At 38.0% G+C, this 16,942-nt stretch overlaps 1 protein-coding gene and 1 pseudogene across 4 annotated transcripts in view; both read left to right on the plus strand.

Annotated features, from left to right (window-relative positions):
- Nucleotides 1–853: 853 nt before the first annotated feature.
- Nucleotides 854–16,942, plus strand: part of COL14A1 (collagen type XIV alpha 1 chain) — a gene marked incomplete at its 3' end in the record, with an annotated part of 161,900 nt that continues 145,811 nt past the window's right edge. For all 3 annotated transcript variants that reach the window (XM_081111510.1, XM_081111512.1, XM_081111511.1), the window contains exons 1-4: nt 854–979; nt 7,614–7,730; nt 11,877–12,020; nt 16,802–16,885. In XM_081111510.1, coding sequence (XP_080967636.1) covers nt 892–979; nt 7,614–7,730; nt 11,877–12,020; nt 16,802–16,885 — 433 coding nt within the window. In that variant the 5' untranslated portion in view covers nt 854–891. The remainder of the gene's footprint in view (nt 980–7,613; nt 7,731–11,876; nt 12,021–16,801; nt 16,886–16,942) is intronic.
- LOC308533465 (large ribosomal subunit protein uL15-like) lies at nt 9,772–10,206 on the plus strand (annotated as a pseudogene). The gene has a single exon. The product of its transcript is annotated as a large ribosomal subunit protein uL15-like (transcript).

Here is a 16,942-nt window from a genome sequence, read left to right on the forward strand (position 1 = left end):
ATATTGCATTGTATATTCCCCACCCACAGTCTAGTCTCCTTCCATCACTACCTACCACCCCCCCCCCCCCCACCCTTTACCCTCTTTTATTTGGAACAGATTCATAGACCCAGGGAACAGACTGATGATTGCCTGAAAGGAGCAGGGTTGGAGACTGAGTGAAAAATGTGAAGGAATTAAACAGTACAAATTAGTAATTATAAAACAGGGGGATGTGAAGTATAGCATTGGAAATATAGTCAATAATATTGTAATAACTATTGCCTGGCCCTTGTGGCTAAGTGGTTGAGTGTCGACCCATGAACTGAGAGGTACCCGGTTCAATTTCTGGCCAGGGCACATGCCTGAGTTGTGGGCTGGATCCCCAGGGGGGGGCATGCCAAAGGCAGCTGATCCATGATTCCTCTCATCATTGATGCTTCTCTCTCCTCCTCTCTTCCTCTCTCTAAAATAAATAAAATATATTTTTAAAAAATTACTGGCAAGGAAATTGTGATTGTCTGATTATATTGTCTATTTCAGGTAGACCTTAGGAATTCACCCATTTGGGAAATTCACTGTGCAATTTATGCCTTCCAAAAAAGTCACAAAATACCTTCTGAACTTCTCTTCCAAATATTTTAGGGGATTCTCTCCATTTACAGCATCTTTTCAAACACCTTTCTTTTGTCAGTTTATACTTTTTTTATATTATTTTTTTTATACTTTTGAGTGAAATATATGATGCCCTACTGAATGAATGAATTAATTCCTGACAAAACTAGTCCCTGTTCGCTCGTTTGCCTGTTCTAGATGACCCATATAACTACTTTATTTTCAGTCTTCTCAATATCCCTGTGCTCTCTGTTTCCAGGCCTGGTGCTGCATCCCATGTGAAAAGCAAGAAGTCAAATGAAGATTTTTCAGTGCAAGATGCAGTACTGGCTGTTTCCAGCTTTTTTGGCAATTGCTTCCTTTTGCACCTTTGTCCAGGGTCAAGGTAATGGAAAACTTTAAGATATTAGGGTCTGCGACTCTAGTCTTCTTGGTTCTGATCACTGTTATTTATTTATTTTACTTACCCTAATCGTGCTTCAACTGTATTTGTAGGCAGGGTTATGTGCTGGTTTTTACTCAATATTACCAACTATTGACATTGTGAAAATGTGCCACAACTTTGATGAAGGTGACGACCTCACCAGTGATTGAGTATAATAATCTGTGGCAATTGGTTAAGCAGCTTATTCTTAACTTGTTTCTTTTCAGTCTGTGCAAACTTAATGAGTAACACAAATTCGCATGTTATAAAATCAATTGTTAATAAGGAGCTATAATGTGTGTATATCTCAATCATGCATTTGTTTCTTAGAGTTTCTGCAAAATATTCCAACCACTTCATACCTGGTCCTGAATTTTGCTCCTTTTTAAAAAACAAACAAAACCAAGGACATAGTCTGAAAGTTACTAAGGTTCTGACAGAGGCTGCTGATATGCCATTGTAAGCATTTCTAATGTTGTTTTAATTGAACTTAGTTTTTGAAATCTATTATTTGTTTTATTGGGATCTGCACTTTTATTTTTTTTATTTCCATTTATTTTCTAAAGTATGTCAGGAGTTGTTTTGGCCCACTGCTTGCTTTTGTAAATAAGGTGTTTTTGGGTTTTTTTTGGAAATCAGCATTTGTTTATATATGCTTGTGGCTGCTTTCACACTGCAATGACAAAATTGAATAGTCGTGACCCACACTGTAAAGCCCACAGAACCTAAAATATTTATTGTCTTGCTCCTTATGGAAAAAGTATGCTAAACTCCAAAGTAAGTGCATAATATGTATAAGTACTCAAAGTGACATTATTAAATAAACATGTGGAAATAGTCATTCATCAGCTGAGCAATGAAGTCTAACTGTGCTAAAGTTGTTTTAGGGGTGTTAATGTCTTATGCTTGGAATTTAAGGTTGTAAAAGAAGTCAAATGCAAGAACCACACCCTGGTTCCCTAAAGTGAGGCACACTTGTTTGGAAAGGAACGAACTCGACTCTTTGCATGCTCAAGCAGTGTTAAATCACCGGAGTTACTGACCTTATTTCCCATACTTCATGCAACACATAAGAATGCGTTGGGTAGACAAATTCTTATTTATGGTGAAAGAATATTTTCAGCTGTGGCGATCAGAGAAGTGATAAGAGAAATCTTAGATAACTCACACTCTAAACCAGCAGTTCTCAACCTGTGGGTCATGACCCCTTTGGCGGTCAAACAACCCTTTCACAGGGGTCGCCTAAGGCCATCAGATATTTACATTACGATTCATAACAGTAGCAATATTACAGTTATGAAGTAGTAACGAAAATAATTTTATGGTTGGGTCACAACATGAGGAACTGTATTTAAAGGGCCAGAAGGTTGGGAACCACTGATCTAGTGTCTTCAGGTGAGTCTTTTTATGAAGTACTTTCCCTCTCCAGAGAACGTGAAACCACATTGGCTCAAATAACTGTTGGTACTTGGGTTAGTCCAGCATCTTCTTTTTAGGACAAGTTGTTAAATGAGCTGGAACACAGAAAAAATAATGTTGTGCTGGCTGCAGGGGCAAAAAATGTGTACTAGTATAGCATGACAGAATGGTGGCACCAAAACTTTCTCAGAATTTCGCAGTAAATCTGTACTTGGTTCTAGCAGTGTTTGTGTTGGGTGGTTACAAGAAGGAACCGCTGAAGGTAAAGTAACTGTCATTTAAAAACCTCAAAGCACATAAAATTGGAGACTTTGCATCGGGGCTAGATTTAACTTTATAAAGACCTCTGTGTTAACATATTTACACATGTTATTTGCTGTTATTAGTAGTCAAACATGTTTGGAAGTTGAGAATATTTTCCTTACTTCTGTTTTCAGCATTTTTATAATGGATCATGAAATTATAACATATGAGGTCCCCAGCAAGATAAAAGAACCCTGTAGCATATCCCACAGTAAATTTCCCTCAATTTTTAATTTTTCTATTTATGGAACATTTGGGCAATGCATGTAATTGAAAAAATGGCTGAGGTTAAAGAAACAAAAACAACACTAAGGTTTTTTGTTATTATTGTTTGTATGAGGTTGTTTTTAGATCACTTGGAAAAGTTAGCCAAATACTTCTCTGCTGCTTAAAGGTCTTTTACTTAATAAATATAATGTTGTTCCATTGACACAGCACCCTACACTATGTTTTGAAGGGGAAAATGCTCTCAGTGCCCATTCTGCTCCATCTCTATCAGTCAGGGATGTTTGGTGCCAAATAAAAGAAACTTACTCTGGCCAATTTAAGCAAAAAAATGTACTTACTGTAGGTAATGAAGTAGCTCATAAAATTAAAGTTATAAAATTAAACTTTGAAAAGGATAGGATTCTGGGAACATCCTGGATATAGTTTCTAAAAGTAGTGACCCCTTTTTTTTAGGGCCTGTCTTTGGAATGAAATGACTGGACCTATTTTCCATCCTTCCATCTTTGGACAGATTCTTGGGCGAGTCAGCCTGACCTCCTTCCTACCCCTGAGCCAGGGGAGGATGGCTGATGGATAGCATAGCCAGGGCCCCATGCAGTGCAAAGGGAGTGTTGTTTTTTGGAAGAAAACCAAAGTGCTGCTAGGAAAGGAAGAGGGGAGGTGATTATGGGGAGTGGAGAACAGAGGATCTGCATTTCAGTGTTCCTGTGTGAAAAGCCGTGTTTCAAGAAATCAATGAGACTATTTCATTGGAAGCAAACCTTTGCATAGGTTGTCACCTGTCAAAACAGCAAGATTTCAGCTGAGTTGAGTTAACATTAAAAAAGGAAGGAAGAAGGAAAGAAGGAGGAAAGAAAGGTAGGAAGAAAGGAGGAAAAGGAAAAAAGGAAGGGAGGACAGAGAATTACTAGTAGCCCTTTAATAAATAGTCATATTATGAAATAAAATTTCCAAAGTACCGGATAACAGTGAAGCTTCAATGTAAACACATAAACGTTCCTTTTTTGCCCACAAGATTTGACTTCTATGAGAATTATTGCAATGAAATTCTTGGGGTTTAAAGAAAATCTTCCCTCTTAAAAAGAGGGAAGTAACAAGCCTAATCCTAGAGAAGAAGATATCCAATGGACCCTCCTTGATCTTCCTCCTCAAACCCCCTCTGGGATGAAGTGCATATATTCACAAATGTTATATTTGGCCCCATCCCACACAGGAAGTCTGACTTCACCATACAAAGAATGAGTTTGTTGGCTTGCTCTTGGTTCTTGGTGTGGGCCAGACATCAAGCTTTACACTTGATTTTTGTCTTTTTAAAAAGCTTAGGCCTTTGAGTCAAGTTCATGCAAGCATTTATAATTATTGCTGCAATTTAAGTATATGTATAGAAGCTTTGTGCTCACAAAAAGAAAAATCGTGGGTCTGGTATTAAATATTCATAAATTTTTGTCCCATGAGATAAGAACAATTATTTCTCCAGTGGACTTACAGTCTTGCTGTCAATCTTGCTGCCCTGGCTTTGGAATGAGCCCCAGTGCCTCCTATACAGGGAAGAAGGAGCTAACTGTGACGTTCATAAATCTGACCTCATGCTTCTTTCTTTCTTCACTAGCATTTCTTCTTTTCAGTGTTTCCCCCTAAAGGCAAAAAAAATAAAGGAAATGTGAACTTTGTGTCTAAGATTTTCTATTTATTTATTCATAATTTTTATTTTGTTAATCCTTGCCCAAGGATATTTTTCCATTGATTTTTAGGGAGAGTGGAAGAGAGAGGGAAAGACAGAGAAACATCTATGTGAGAGAAACACATCGATTGGTTGCCTCCTGCGTGAGCCCTGACCAGGGCCCGAACGGGAAGGGGAGAAGGGGAATAAGTCTACAACTGAGGTACATGCCCTTGACTGGAATCAAACCTGGGACCCTGCTTCGGTCCACAGGCTGACGCTCTATCCACTGAGCCAAGCCAGCTAGGGCTCCAGCATTTTTTTTTTTAATGATTTTGAGAGCATTTATGCTTACATAGGCAATAGATGTGGTCCCTTATAAAAGAAAATGCTGGTATTGCTATTGGCTAGCAGTTGTAATGGGTCTGTAGTCATACGAATCATTTGTAAATTGTTTAAAGGGTTGAATATTGATGGATTTGAATATAAGGAAGGTTTTGCTTCCCAATCCATTTCTCTGAGTAGTTCGGTGGAAGCCAGTGCCACTCCGGGTTCTGGAGCACTATCGGTGTTGTCGAGCATGCTCTGGTGTCAGGGCATGGTCAGGGTTATCCTCATTACGTTCTCATTAGGTTCAGAAGGTTAGCTATAAACAACAGGCTATAAACTCAGACCACCTTTAAAGACCTGCAGCCTGGGTAGAAAGGGCTATAAAGATTTCTAATCTTTAACCTAGGAGGCCCGAATGTTGTTAAGGTCTTTGCCCTCCTTGAGATGTCAGCACTCCTGGGGTGCTGACAGAATTGGTTGACCCTCTTGGAACTGCCTGGACTGAAGCCTCCATCCTGCTAGTTACCCTCTTCCACCTGATGGCTCCCAGGCCCTCCAGCTTTCTTTCATCAGTGCATTCATGCAAAACTTTGCAATAAGCTTGGCCCATGATGGCTATCGGCCCACTGAAAAGATATGGCTCAGAAACTGGATATGTTGTTCAAATTTTTACTTTTATTTTTTCTTCCATAAGTAATAAGAACCTGTCTATACATAGGTTTTTCTCCCCAAGTTTCAGACTATGCAAAATAATAGTTTCTCTCTTCATCCAAATGTTCACGTTAACCATCTTCCTCTTCTATTTCAAAGTCATTGTTCTTATGACGAATCTATATTTTCCCACAATCCAGAGAAATGTAAACTCTTCCATTCATGTCAAATTGAGAATGGGAAGCTAATGTCTTGTTTTGCATGGCTGGCATTCTCTACTGAGAGATCGAAAAGGCCAATGAGAAAGAGAATGGTGCTCTTAAAATTGTGTCCTTCTGTGCTTACTGCTTTCAGATGAGTGGATAGTTTGTAGGGGAGTGAATTACTCATTCATCTAGCTCAGTGAAGGGTGACTTCTTAATATGGATCTCCTCCCAAAGAAACAGCATTTTGTGTGTGGTCAGAAATTGTCATTCACCGGAATGTGAACTTGGGCAAGTCTCTTTGCTTCTCCTTGGTTTCCTTATATATAAAATTGAGGTGGCGATGCATTTTTTGTGAGGATTAAATGAACTTCTGAGATTACCCATTAGATGATGTAATGGGGAAGGGAAGCCAACATTTATTGACCGCCTATTATAGTGTGTTATATCCATTGTCATGTTTAATGTCATCTATCATGGGCAGAAAGTATTGCTGCCACCTTACAAAAAATAAGGCTTTGGGAGAAACAGTCACTGGCTCAAGGTTATCTAAGTGACAGAACTGGAAATCACATCAATACTCAAACTGCATACCTGCTGTCATGGGAGTGGATAGGAGGGCTGGGTGAAAAAGGTGAAGGGATTAAGCAAAAACCCATAAAAATTCATAAACACAGACAACAGTATGGTGATAACCAGTGGGAAAGGGGGGTGAGGGAAGGTAGAAGAAGGTAAAGGAAGGATAAATGGTGATGGAAGGAGACCTGATTTGATTTGGGGTGGTGAACACACGATACAATATATAGATGATATAATACAGAATTGTACACCTGAAATCTAAATAATTTTATTAACCAGTGTCATCCCAATAAATTCAATAAAAAAGAAGAGTGTTTGCTTCCTTTCCCCACACTCTGTTTCCTAAAGTGAGAAAGAAAGGCTGGGCATAAAAGTGGGTAATAAGTGCTAAATTTTTCTGGTAAGCATTAGCCTTTTTTTCTTTTGACAAACCAATGTAGATATTATATAATTTCTTTTGAAATTCTGTAACATTGATATCGCATTCAAAAAATATGTTTTGAAGTTCAAAAGAGTTACACAAAATGTAATATAGACCTACCCATTTTGTGAGCTATCAGAACAGATGAAATATACTGGAATGATTCATGACCATGTGCTGTGTATCATTCTGAAAGGTATAAATCAGCTACACTTGAAGGATAAATCAAAGTTTGTAAAACATAATTATCTTGTATTTGGTGTTTTTTTAAAAAAATTTTGGTTCTTTACAATTTTTTTCTCAAGTGGTTTTAATTGAAGATCTCATGACTATCATATGTCCATAACAGTCTTCTTAAATGATCCCATTATAACGAATATTGGCTTACTAAAGTGAAAAACCTAAAGGCATAAAACAGGTCCTACTAGAGTTAGTTGACTAACACAGCTCACATGTTTTGAGAAGAAAAAATCATCCTTGTAACATAGTGAAAGCATTTTACAAGAGTGGCTTCAATTTTTAAACTAGGTTAGAGTATTAAATTCTAACCCTAAGTTATAATTCTTTGTCACGAGGTCTGTACTGTTTGACAAATGCTCATCTCTTGAGTAAGAAACAAATGCTCTTAGGTTTGTGTTGTTTTGCAAACGGATTAATTCATTAATGGGGTTGTCAAAAGAGCACATTTTGAGGCTGAAGAAGTCTTATGTACTTTGAATATATTACGTTGACTTTGCAGTTTACCTTAAATGGTGGTTTTACTGTTTCAACATTTAATCATTTTTTGTTTTTCCTTTTCAGTGGCTCCACCCACACGATTAAGATATAATGTGTTATCTCATGATAGTATACAGATTTCATGGAAGGCTCCAAGAGGGAAATTTGGTGGATACAAACTTCTTGTGACTCCAGCCTCAGGTAAAAACTATCAACTGTGTTTTCTAGAGTATAACAATCTGTACACATAGGTAACTAAAAATGTGTAGTGCTAAATGTTGCTTTAAAAGCATCTGAGAGTATTTTTTATTAATTTAATATTTGAGCTTGACATCTTACCTTCTAATTAAGAAAGTAATATTCCCAAAGTCCATAGAAGGACCATTGCCCCCACGCCCCCCCTCCCGCTAGTTCTCCTCAGGTGAAATTTCCAGGCTATCAAAAATTCTTATCATGTCTGTTTCAACATAAGGTGAATACTTTCGTTCTAAGGACACTTAAAAAAATATTATACATCTGGCCCTAGCCAGTTTTTCTCAGTGGTTAGATCACTGGCCCTTGGAATAAAGGGTCTCTCATTCAGTTCTGGTCAAGGGCATGTACCTTGGTTGCAGGCTGGATCCCCAGCCCGGGTTGGGGTGCAAGCAGGAGGCAACCATTCAATGTGTCTTTCTCATATTGGTGTTTCTCTCTTTCACCTTCCCTTCCACTCTCTCTAAAAGTCAATGGAAAAAAAATGTCCTTGGGTAAGGATTGACAAAAATAAAATAAAATAAAATAAAATAAAATAAAATAAAATAAAATAAAATACCCTATATCTGAGGGCCAACAGTTGTGACTGGCTGAGTACATTGTGATTAATTAACTTGATAGAATATATTCAGCAATTATAAATTAAAATTATATAAACTAAGTAGATATTATAAAAATAAGTGATAAATTAAAGCAGGAAAAGCAAAGTTAAATTTAATGATCATGAAGATAAAATAGTTATGTAAAAGATTCTCTTTCATATATCTGTCAGCTCTCATTTCTTCGAGGATCCATTTTCTTTTTAAATATATTTTTATTGATTTCAGAGAGGAAGGGAGAGGGAGAAAGAGATAGAAATACCAATGATGAAAGAGAATCACTGATTGGCTGCCTCCTGCACATCCCCAACTGGGGATCAAGCCCGCAACCCGGGCATGTTCCCTTGACCGGAATCGAACCTGGGACCTTTCAGTCCTCAGTCTGATGCTCTATCCACTGAGCCAATCCATCTAGGGCTAGGATCCATTTTCATATAGTACATAATAAATACTCAATAATAACATATTTGTATAATGAATATTTATATAAACATAATATTTTTTCCTTTATTGGTGATAAAGAGGGTTATGTGGAGGTGGACTACTTTTCCATTGGAGACCTTTGCCCAACTCATTTAATCAGGCAGACAGATGGTGTGCTGTTCATAAGACTGGACCTCTTACCTGAAAGCTGATTTAAAATTTCAAAACAACAAGCAGATAGAATACCTGGCTTCCTGCTGTGTGATTAAAAAGTAACCTTTTTATTGACAAATATTAGACATAGGCTTCTTGGAATGACTTTGAGTTTAGTGCTACCAGATGGCAGCTTTCCCCACGTGGGCTGACAAAGTGACTCACTTGTAGAAAGCAGTATTTTCTTCTCAAACTCTGTTTGGTCCAGAGTTTTCCTTTTGGAACATAGCCCAATTTTGAAATAACTCTGACTTTAAAAGATATAGCTTGTTTTCTAAATTAAGCCATTCTGGGAAATTTCAGTGTAAGAGATTCTTGAACATTAGTATGACTCTAAAGGTCAAAATATTAATTGCTAATATGTGGTACCACTGAGAATTTCCCATGTCCGATCTTGAAAGGTAAATTTTTTTATCCAGGTCATCAGTGTGTTAACTTTTCCTGATTAATTGCTGATCATACCAAACTATGAAGCACCCCAAGCAGGTGCCACTGAGGAACAAAAGATCTCCTACTCTTGCTCCCACACCTCCAGTGACAAAATAAAAGTTGGAGATGGAAGCAAATTATTTCTTTGTGAATACTGGGTTTGTTTTCCTCAGTGACCTAATGTCCTTCCCAATTGAATAAGACAGTCTTGACACTCTGGTATCACCTTGATCAAACATAAAATAAATTTAATAAATAAAAAGGGTAGCAAGGCCCTACCTCGAGAGACTTCGCAAGAGCCTCCCTCTTGTATCTTGACTACCAACATGCCTTCCAGACTGAGGAAGACCTGAAAACTTCGGGGCCATGTGAGCCATGGCCATGGCCACATTGGCCAGCACAGGAGGCAGCCAGGGGGCTGAGGTAATGCTGGTGGCTTGCATCATCACAGGATCACCTTCGCCAGGTTACTTTGGGAAAGTTGCTATGAGGCATTACCACTTAAAGAGGAACCAGAGCTTCTGCCCAACTGTCAACCTTGATAAACTGTGGACCCTGGTCAGTGAGCAGACACGGGGAAATGCTGCCAAAAGCAAGACTGGAGCTGCTCCTATCATTGATGTGGTGCTATTGGGCTACTACAAAGTTCTGGGTGAGGGAAAGCTGGCAAAGCAGCCTGTCATTGTGAAGGTCAAATTCTTTAGCAGAGAGCTGAGGAGAAGAGTCAGGGTGTTGGTAGAGCCTGTGTCCTGGTAGCTTGAAGCTACATGGTGGGAAGTTCATTAAAATGTCCACAAATACAAAAAATAAAATAAAATAAAGGGTAGTAAGTACATCTAGTCATAAAGTGTTTGTAGACATTTTAGCACTACAAGACATGTTCCAAGTATTTTTTATACTAATTTCTCCTAAAGTGTATTCCCCAGTACCCTGCAGGATGCTAATAGCTACTATACAACCAAATAGTTTAATGGTCAAATAAATTTGAGGAGTGATATTTTAAACAGAGTTTAAAGCTTTTTTATTGCAGGATTCTCAAAGCCTTTAAAAGAATACACCCTGTGCCTCTCAGAGAGGGATTCTAATGCACAGTTTTCTAAGATAATTTGTTTTTGTTGTAGATGAGTTTTGATTGATAGAAGTTCATGAAACCAAAACTTAACATCTCAGACACAAATGCATTTAAGGAAATGGGTTTTGACAAGAGAAAGGCTCCGTTCTGCCTTTGTGTAGTAGGAGGCATGGATGATAGTAGCATGGCATTTCAGACTTAATGTCATTAATTTTTATTAGAATACTAGAGGCCCTGTGCATGAAATTTGTGCATGGGGTGGGGGTGTGTCCCTCAGCCCGGCCTATACCCTCTCACAACCTGGGACCCCTCGGGGGATGTCCAACGGCTGGTTTAGGTCTGATCCATGCCTGCCTGATTGCCCCTAAGTGCTTGCTTGCCTGTTTTCCTGATCTCCCCTAACTGCCTCTGCCTGTCTTCCTGATTGCCCCTAACCACTCACCTGCCTGCCTGATCATCCCTAACCGCCTCTGCCTTGGCCCCCCACCACCGTGGCTTCCTCCGGAAGGATGTCCAGAAGGTTGTTCGGCTGTCCAGTCTGAACACTTGTATTATTATAGATGATTAAAACATAATCTGTGTTATGTTTTATTAAGCCAGCAAATTTCTGGCTATTTTTTGCTGCTACTTCTTTTTTTTTGCTACTACTTCTAAAGGGGCAGATGCTTTAAATTAATTTCCCTTTTCTCAGACATAGTAAATGCTGCCAGAAATTAGAGAAGAAGGGTCTATTTGAAATTTTGAATAGAAGATTGAGTATTTAATCCATAGCATTTTTAGGAAAGCCTTAGATGTCAGTCTAATTTGATGGAGAGATAACGGGGGCTTGAAATCTTTTCATGAACCAGGCTTTTTAAGTAGCCAGGTAATGAGTGGTTCCTTCAACATCCTGAGCCAGTGATGCTCAGATTTAAGGTAATTAAGTTGCGAGTGTTTCAAGGATGCTTTGACTCACATTAGAAAAATTCCAGCATAGATAATTACATTCAGTCTGCCCATATCTTCCCTTTCATTTTTAAGTGAAATTCTTTCCTTGAAGAGTATATCTGATGTTGACGGCTTCCTGTCTTCTAATCTGGTACTATGGTTTCCCCTAGTGTAAAAAGGCAATAGGTTTTTATGAAGGTGTTTTTATTGAATTTAGACAACTGAAACCTGTGCTTAAGTTTTCTCATGCAAAGAGTAAAACTGAAAATGAAAATACAAAGTATATTAAAATTAAATGCTATGCACATACATACTATGATATATATTTTTAAATGTCTTCCCCTTTTAAAAATCTTGATGGTTAGTAAAATCTCTTAATGTACACAGTTAACCTACTTTTTAGAACTGATTTATCTTTCTGTTTTATTATAGGTGGAAAAACCAATCAGCTGAATCTCCAGAACACTGCAACAAAAGCAATAATTCAAGGTCTTATGCCAGACCAGAATTACACAGTTCAACTTATTGCACACAATAAAGACAAAGAAAGCAAGCCAGCCCAAGGTCAATTTAGAAGTACGTATTTACAGGTCTTAAAGTGCCGCCATGGGATCTGTCCCAGCTCTGAGTTTGAGTTTGTGGTAAATATTGGAGCAGGTTAAAATTCTAAACTGTTTAGATTTGAGGAGATCTTAAAAGACATTCTGCAGAATCTTCCATGAGCTCCTTCCATCACTATTACTCTTCTTCTGCCTCTTGCTTCACCCATTCACTATTCTTTGTTTTAGTTTTCAAGTGCTATCCATGACAATGTCTGCTGAGGCTTCCCCAGACATCTTATCTACCTTGCATAGAATAGGTGCTCAATAAATATTTAGTAAATGACTGAATGGATGATGCATATACCTCCTCTATAGTATCCCTAGTAAGTGCCAATCCAGTCTGTACAAAACCAAACTATACAACAGGGAATTTAATCCTTTCCAATAACAAATCAGTTGACATTTATGTTGGCTAGGTCCCGTTATAAACAGATTTGTGAACAAATGCAACATGGTAAGTCTTAGAGAGAGAGAGATTCAGGACTCTATAAAGGGTGGTTCTCTCTCTCCCCCAGTAATGGCCTGGGAAGAGAGTATGGCTTCATATTTGAACTAGTTCTTAAGTAATAAGTTGTGCAAACAGAGAAAGGGTGGGGCATGCAGAGACATTCTAGAATAGGGCAGAAAGCTCTGAGGCAGCCCAATCTGTGTCTGCACCCATGTGTTCTAGAACTGAGTGTGCAGCAGTGTTCATCTGATTTTCTCTCTCTCCCTCCCTTTTTTCTTTCTCTTCTAATACATGTTTTATGAGACATATTTTGTGATTTTTTTAATTAAAAAAAACTCTACAACTTTTTTTTAACCTACCTCTTAAAACTTCTAAACAAAGATGATTGGTAAGTCCTTCTGTCAGCAGGGCATACAAACGTTTGAAATGTTACATTGTTTTGAAATTTGCATTGTCTGGAAGCCCAGAGAAAGGATTTTCATGTCATTTTCAATATAAAACAGCCTTCTGTCTCAGCTTATTGGCACGGTGCCTCAGTTTCTGGCCTCTGACATTCCTACATGAATAAGCAAAATAACTTGTCTTCAAGTTTGTGAGAAGCAGTAAAAGGGACAAGGAGAAATGGTCATTTTACAATAGTCTGGAGGTATTGTGATTACTGATTTCACTGACTGGGCGGCCTAAGAAACACAGGTGGCCTTTAAAAGGTTTCCCAGCAGCTATTTACTCTAAACACGTAAAAGAATATGCCTTTGTTTTCAGCTCACTTAGCTCTGCTGAAATTATCTTAGTGAAACAGTCTAACTGCTTCGCTGGCTAAATTATATGTAAGCTTATATTTTTTAGCTATGTTGTTTTTATTGGCAGGATAGAGAGATTAGTTCTTCCCAAATAATAGTTTATAAGAATGAGGTTACAGTAACTTCGTTGGATGGCTTCCTTTTCCATTTTGCATTTCAGTTACATTTTTGCTCCCTGTGAGATGGAGCTAAAGCCTGTTTTCCCTTCCCTGGAAAATTTTCGTGGGTGGATCCAGGAAAATGATGATCCAGACAAATCCTGAGAATATAGGTTTGGAATTGTGTAGGGAATGGAATTCTTTATAAATCCATCTTATGAGACAGGGAAGCTTAAGAAATAGTCCTTTTGCTTTGAAAACAAAAAGGCATGTCTGGTGTGTGTATTTGACCAAACAATTCAACCATGTCTAGCCTCAGTGTCCTCATCTGCGAATGGGGGTGATGACATGTGCCTGCTATCGTGTGGGTTCGCTCAGTTCAGCATATAGTAAGGCGCACAGTAGCTATTATTATGATTAATGCCACTTTGCCTTATAGTCTGTTTTCTACTGATTTCCCGCCTGCGTGAGGGAAACAGCAGTTTCGTGTGACATATGTGTTACATCTTATTTATATGTGACCTAGTGGCCCAAATGACTGTTATTTTTTCTTGTTCACTTACTGACTGGTCAATGACCCCATTTTGGAAAACTTTCTGTTCAGCCACCATTTCCTCTTTGGAGTGGCATTTTGCTTATCTCTGCCTGCAAAATCTTGCTCATCTTTCAAAGTCTGGCTCAAATGTCATTTTCCCAGTGACGTTTCTTGAGTCTTTGGAATTATTCTTTCTCAAACCTAGTTGTACTTTCCGCACTGCTCAGCATAATTTTTCTCATATTAAAGTTGCAGATTTTTTTTTTTTTTTTACAGAGGATTTAAGCAATCGGAGGCCATGGCCTATGTGTGGGTGGGATTGAAGATGTAGATTTGGAAATTATCTTAAGAAGGGTGAGAATTAAACTTGTGAGATGATAAAATTGTAGGTGGGGCATACTGAGATGCAAGGCAAATTTAGTATATCATGTTTTAGGAATGGAAGCAGAAAAAAGACCCAAAGAATGAGAATGTTAAGGAGGGTTCAGAGGAATGCAAAAAATCTGAGGATAATGCCTTTATAAAACCCAAGGGAAAAAAGAATTTAAAGAATGGGGTGTTCCATATAACCCAGCAGTTCCACATCTGAGTATCTATCTGAAGAAAACAAAAACACTAATTCTAAAAGAATTATGCACCCCTATCTTCATTGCACTGTTATTTATAATAGCAAGATATGGAAGCAACCTAAGTGTCCATTGGTAGATAAAGAAAACACACACACACACACACACACACACACACACACACACACACAGAAATATTACTCAGCCATAAAAAAAATGAAATCTTGCTATTTGGACAACATGGGTGGACTTAATGGTAAGTGAAATAAGTCAAATATCATATGATTTCACTTATATGTGCAATCTAAAAAAACACAAATGAACAAACAAAACAAAACAAAATGGAAACAGACTCATAGATACAGAGAACAAACTGGTAGTTTCCAGAGGGGAGTGAATTGGGGGATGTGTGAAAAGGTGTAGGGGACTAAGAGGTACAAACATCCGGTTATAAATTAAGTAAGTCACAGGAACATAATGTATAACTTGGGAATATTGTCAATAATATTGTATTTTATTGATTTTTTTTAGAGAGAGAGGGAGAGGGATAGAGAAATAGAAACAACATGAGAGAGAAATATCAATTGGCTGTCTCCTGCGTGGCCCCTACAGGGGATGGAGCCCACAACCCAGGCATGTACCCTGACCGGATATCGATCCTGTGACCTCTTGGTTCATGGGTTGATGCTCAACCACTGATCCATACTGGCTGGGCTCAAGTGTACTGTTTTTTTAATATATCGTTTGTGTATCATTTGTATTGTAGGTTTGTGTTCACCACCCAAAGTCAAGTCTCCTTCTATCACCATTAATTCCCCTATTGCCCTCTTCTACCTCCCTCACTCCACTTAGAATGGCATTTTGCCTATCTTTGCCTGCAAAATCTTGCTTGTCTTTCAAAGTCTGGAAATCACCATACTGTTGTCTATGTCTATGAGTAGTTTTTTATTTTTTGCTTAATTCCATCACCTTTTTCACCTAGCCCTGCCACCCCTCTCCCCTCTGACAACTGTCTGTTCTCTGTATCTATGAGTCTGTTTCTATTTTGTTTGTTTATAAGTTTATTTTGTTCATTAGGTTACAAATATAAGTGAAATCATATGGTATTTGTCTTTCTCTGACTGACTTATTTTGCTTAGCATAATACTCTCCAGGTCCATCCATGCTATTGCAAAAGGTAAGGTTTCCCTCATTTTTATGGCCAAGTAGCATTCCATTGTGTAAATGTACCACACCTTTTTTTATTTATTCATCTACTGATGGACACTTGGGCTGCTTCCAAATCTTAGCTATTATAAATAGTGCTGCAGTGAACACAAGGGTGCCTATATTCTTTTGAATCAGTGCTTCAGGTTTCTTTGGATATATTCCCAGAAGTGGAATGGCTAGGTCATAAGGCAGTTCCATTTTTAATTTTTTGCGGTAACTTCATTCTGCTTTCCACAGTGGCTGTACCAGTCTGCTTCCCTGCATAGCCTATCCTCCAATAAATTTGCTGATTTCTGAGAAGTGAATGCAACAATTAAATGAAATGTCTTGCCATCAGATCACTTCTGCCTTTTTACAGGGCATTTGTTCAGAAACCATTGCCATTTGGTGGCGGTTTCACTGATTCAAACAACTTAAGGTTCCAACAACAGTAGAAGGGAAGTTCCTGTGGTGTTTTAAGCAATGGAAAGTAAAACTAATGGAGTTCATTGGACTGAATGGATTGAAGGACCAAGGGCATTCTGGGTACCTGAATATTTCATAATGAAAGTGATAAAGAAATACTACTATTTATTACTAGGAAAGCTTGTTTTGAGTTTGAAAGGAAAATATTATGGGGGTTCTCCACTTTCTATTGCAGATTGAACAGGTCCAAATGAGGATAGCCATGGCTAAGATCTTTCTAGAACAGGGGCCAACTCATAGGTCTTATCCAGAGACCTGAAGATATGGCTTGAATACTGTGCCCACAATTTATGGTTTTATGAGAATTTTTTTTTTTTTTTAGTTTTTGGCCCCTTGGTCCTTCATTCCCTCATGTATGATAATCATGCTCATTTTATAGCAGTTTTGAATGATTAAATTTATTTGCTACATCTGGCCATAGTATTTGATCAAAGTAGTTTCTTAAGTGTATTCAATACCTTCTCATGACAAAGGTGCAAAAAATAGTTCTTCCAATCTTTGGGAATGAGATTCTATCATGGAGCTAATTTCTACTTAGTACTCTCAATATTTGCAATGGTTTTAGTAAAACTCATTGAATATTTTCTTTTAGACTTTAGCATAACATGTTGCTGTATTTCTACTTTTCTTCCAGTTAAAGATTTGGAAAAAAGAAAGGAACCAAAAACCAGAGTCAAGGTGGACAAAGTAAATGGGAATAAACCATCTGTACCAGAAGGTCAGTTTTTAAAATTTGCTTATATTGGGGGCTGAGTTGTTTTAATTACTCAGGCAG

Source organism: Myotis nattereri, assembly GCF_964212035.1.
Source record: "Myotis nattereri genome assembly, chromosome: 17".
NCBI lineage: Eukaryota > Metazoa > Chordata > Mammalia > Chiroptera > Vespertilionidae > Myotis > Myotis nattereri.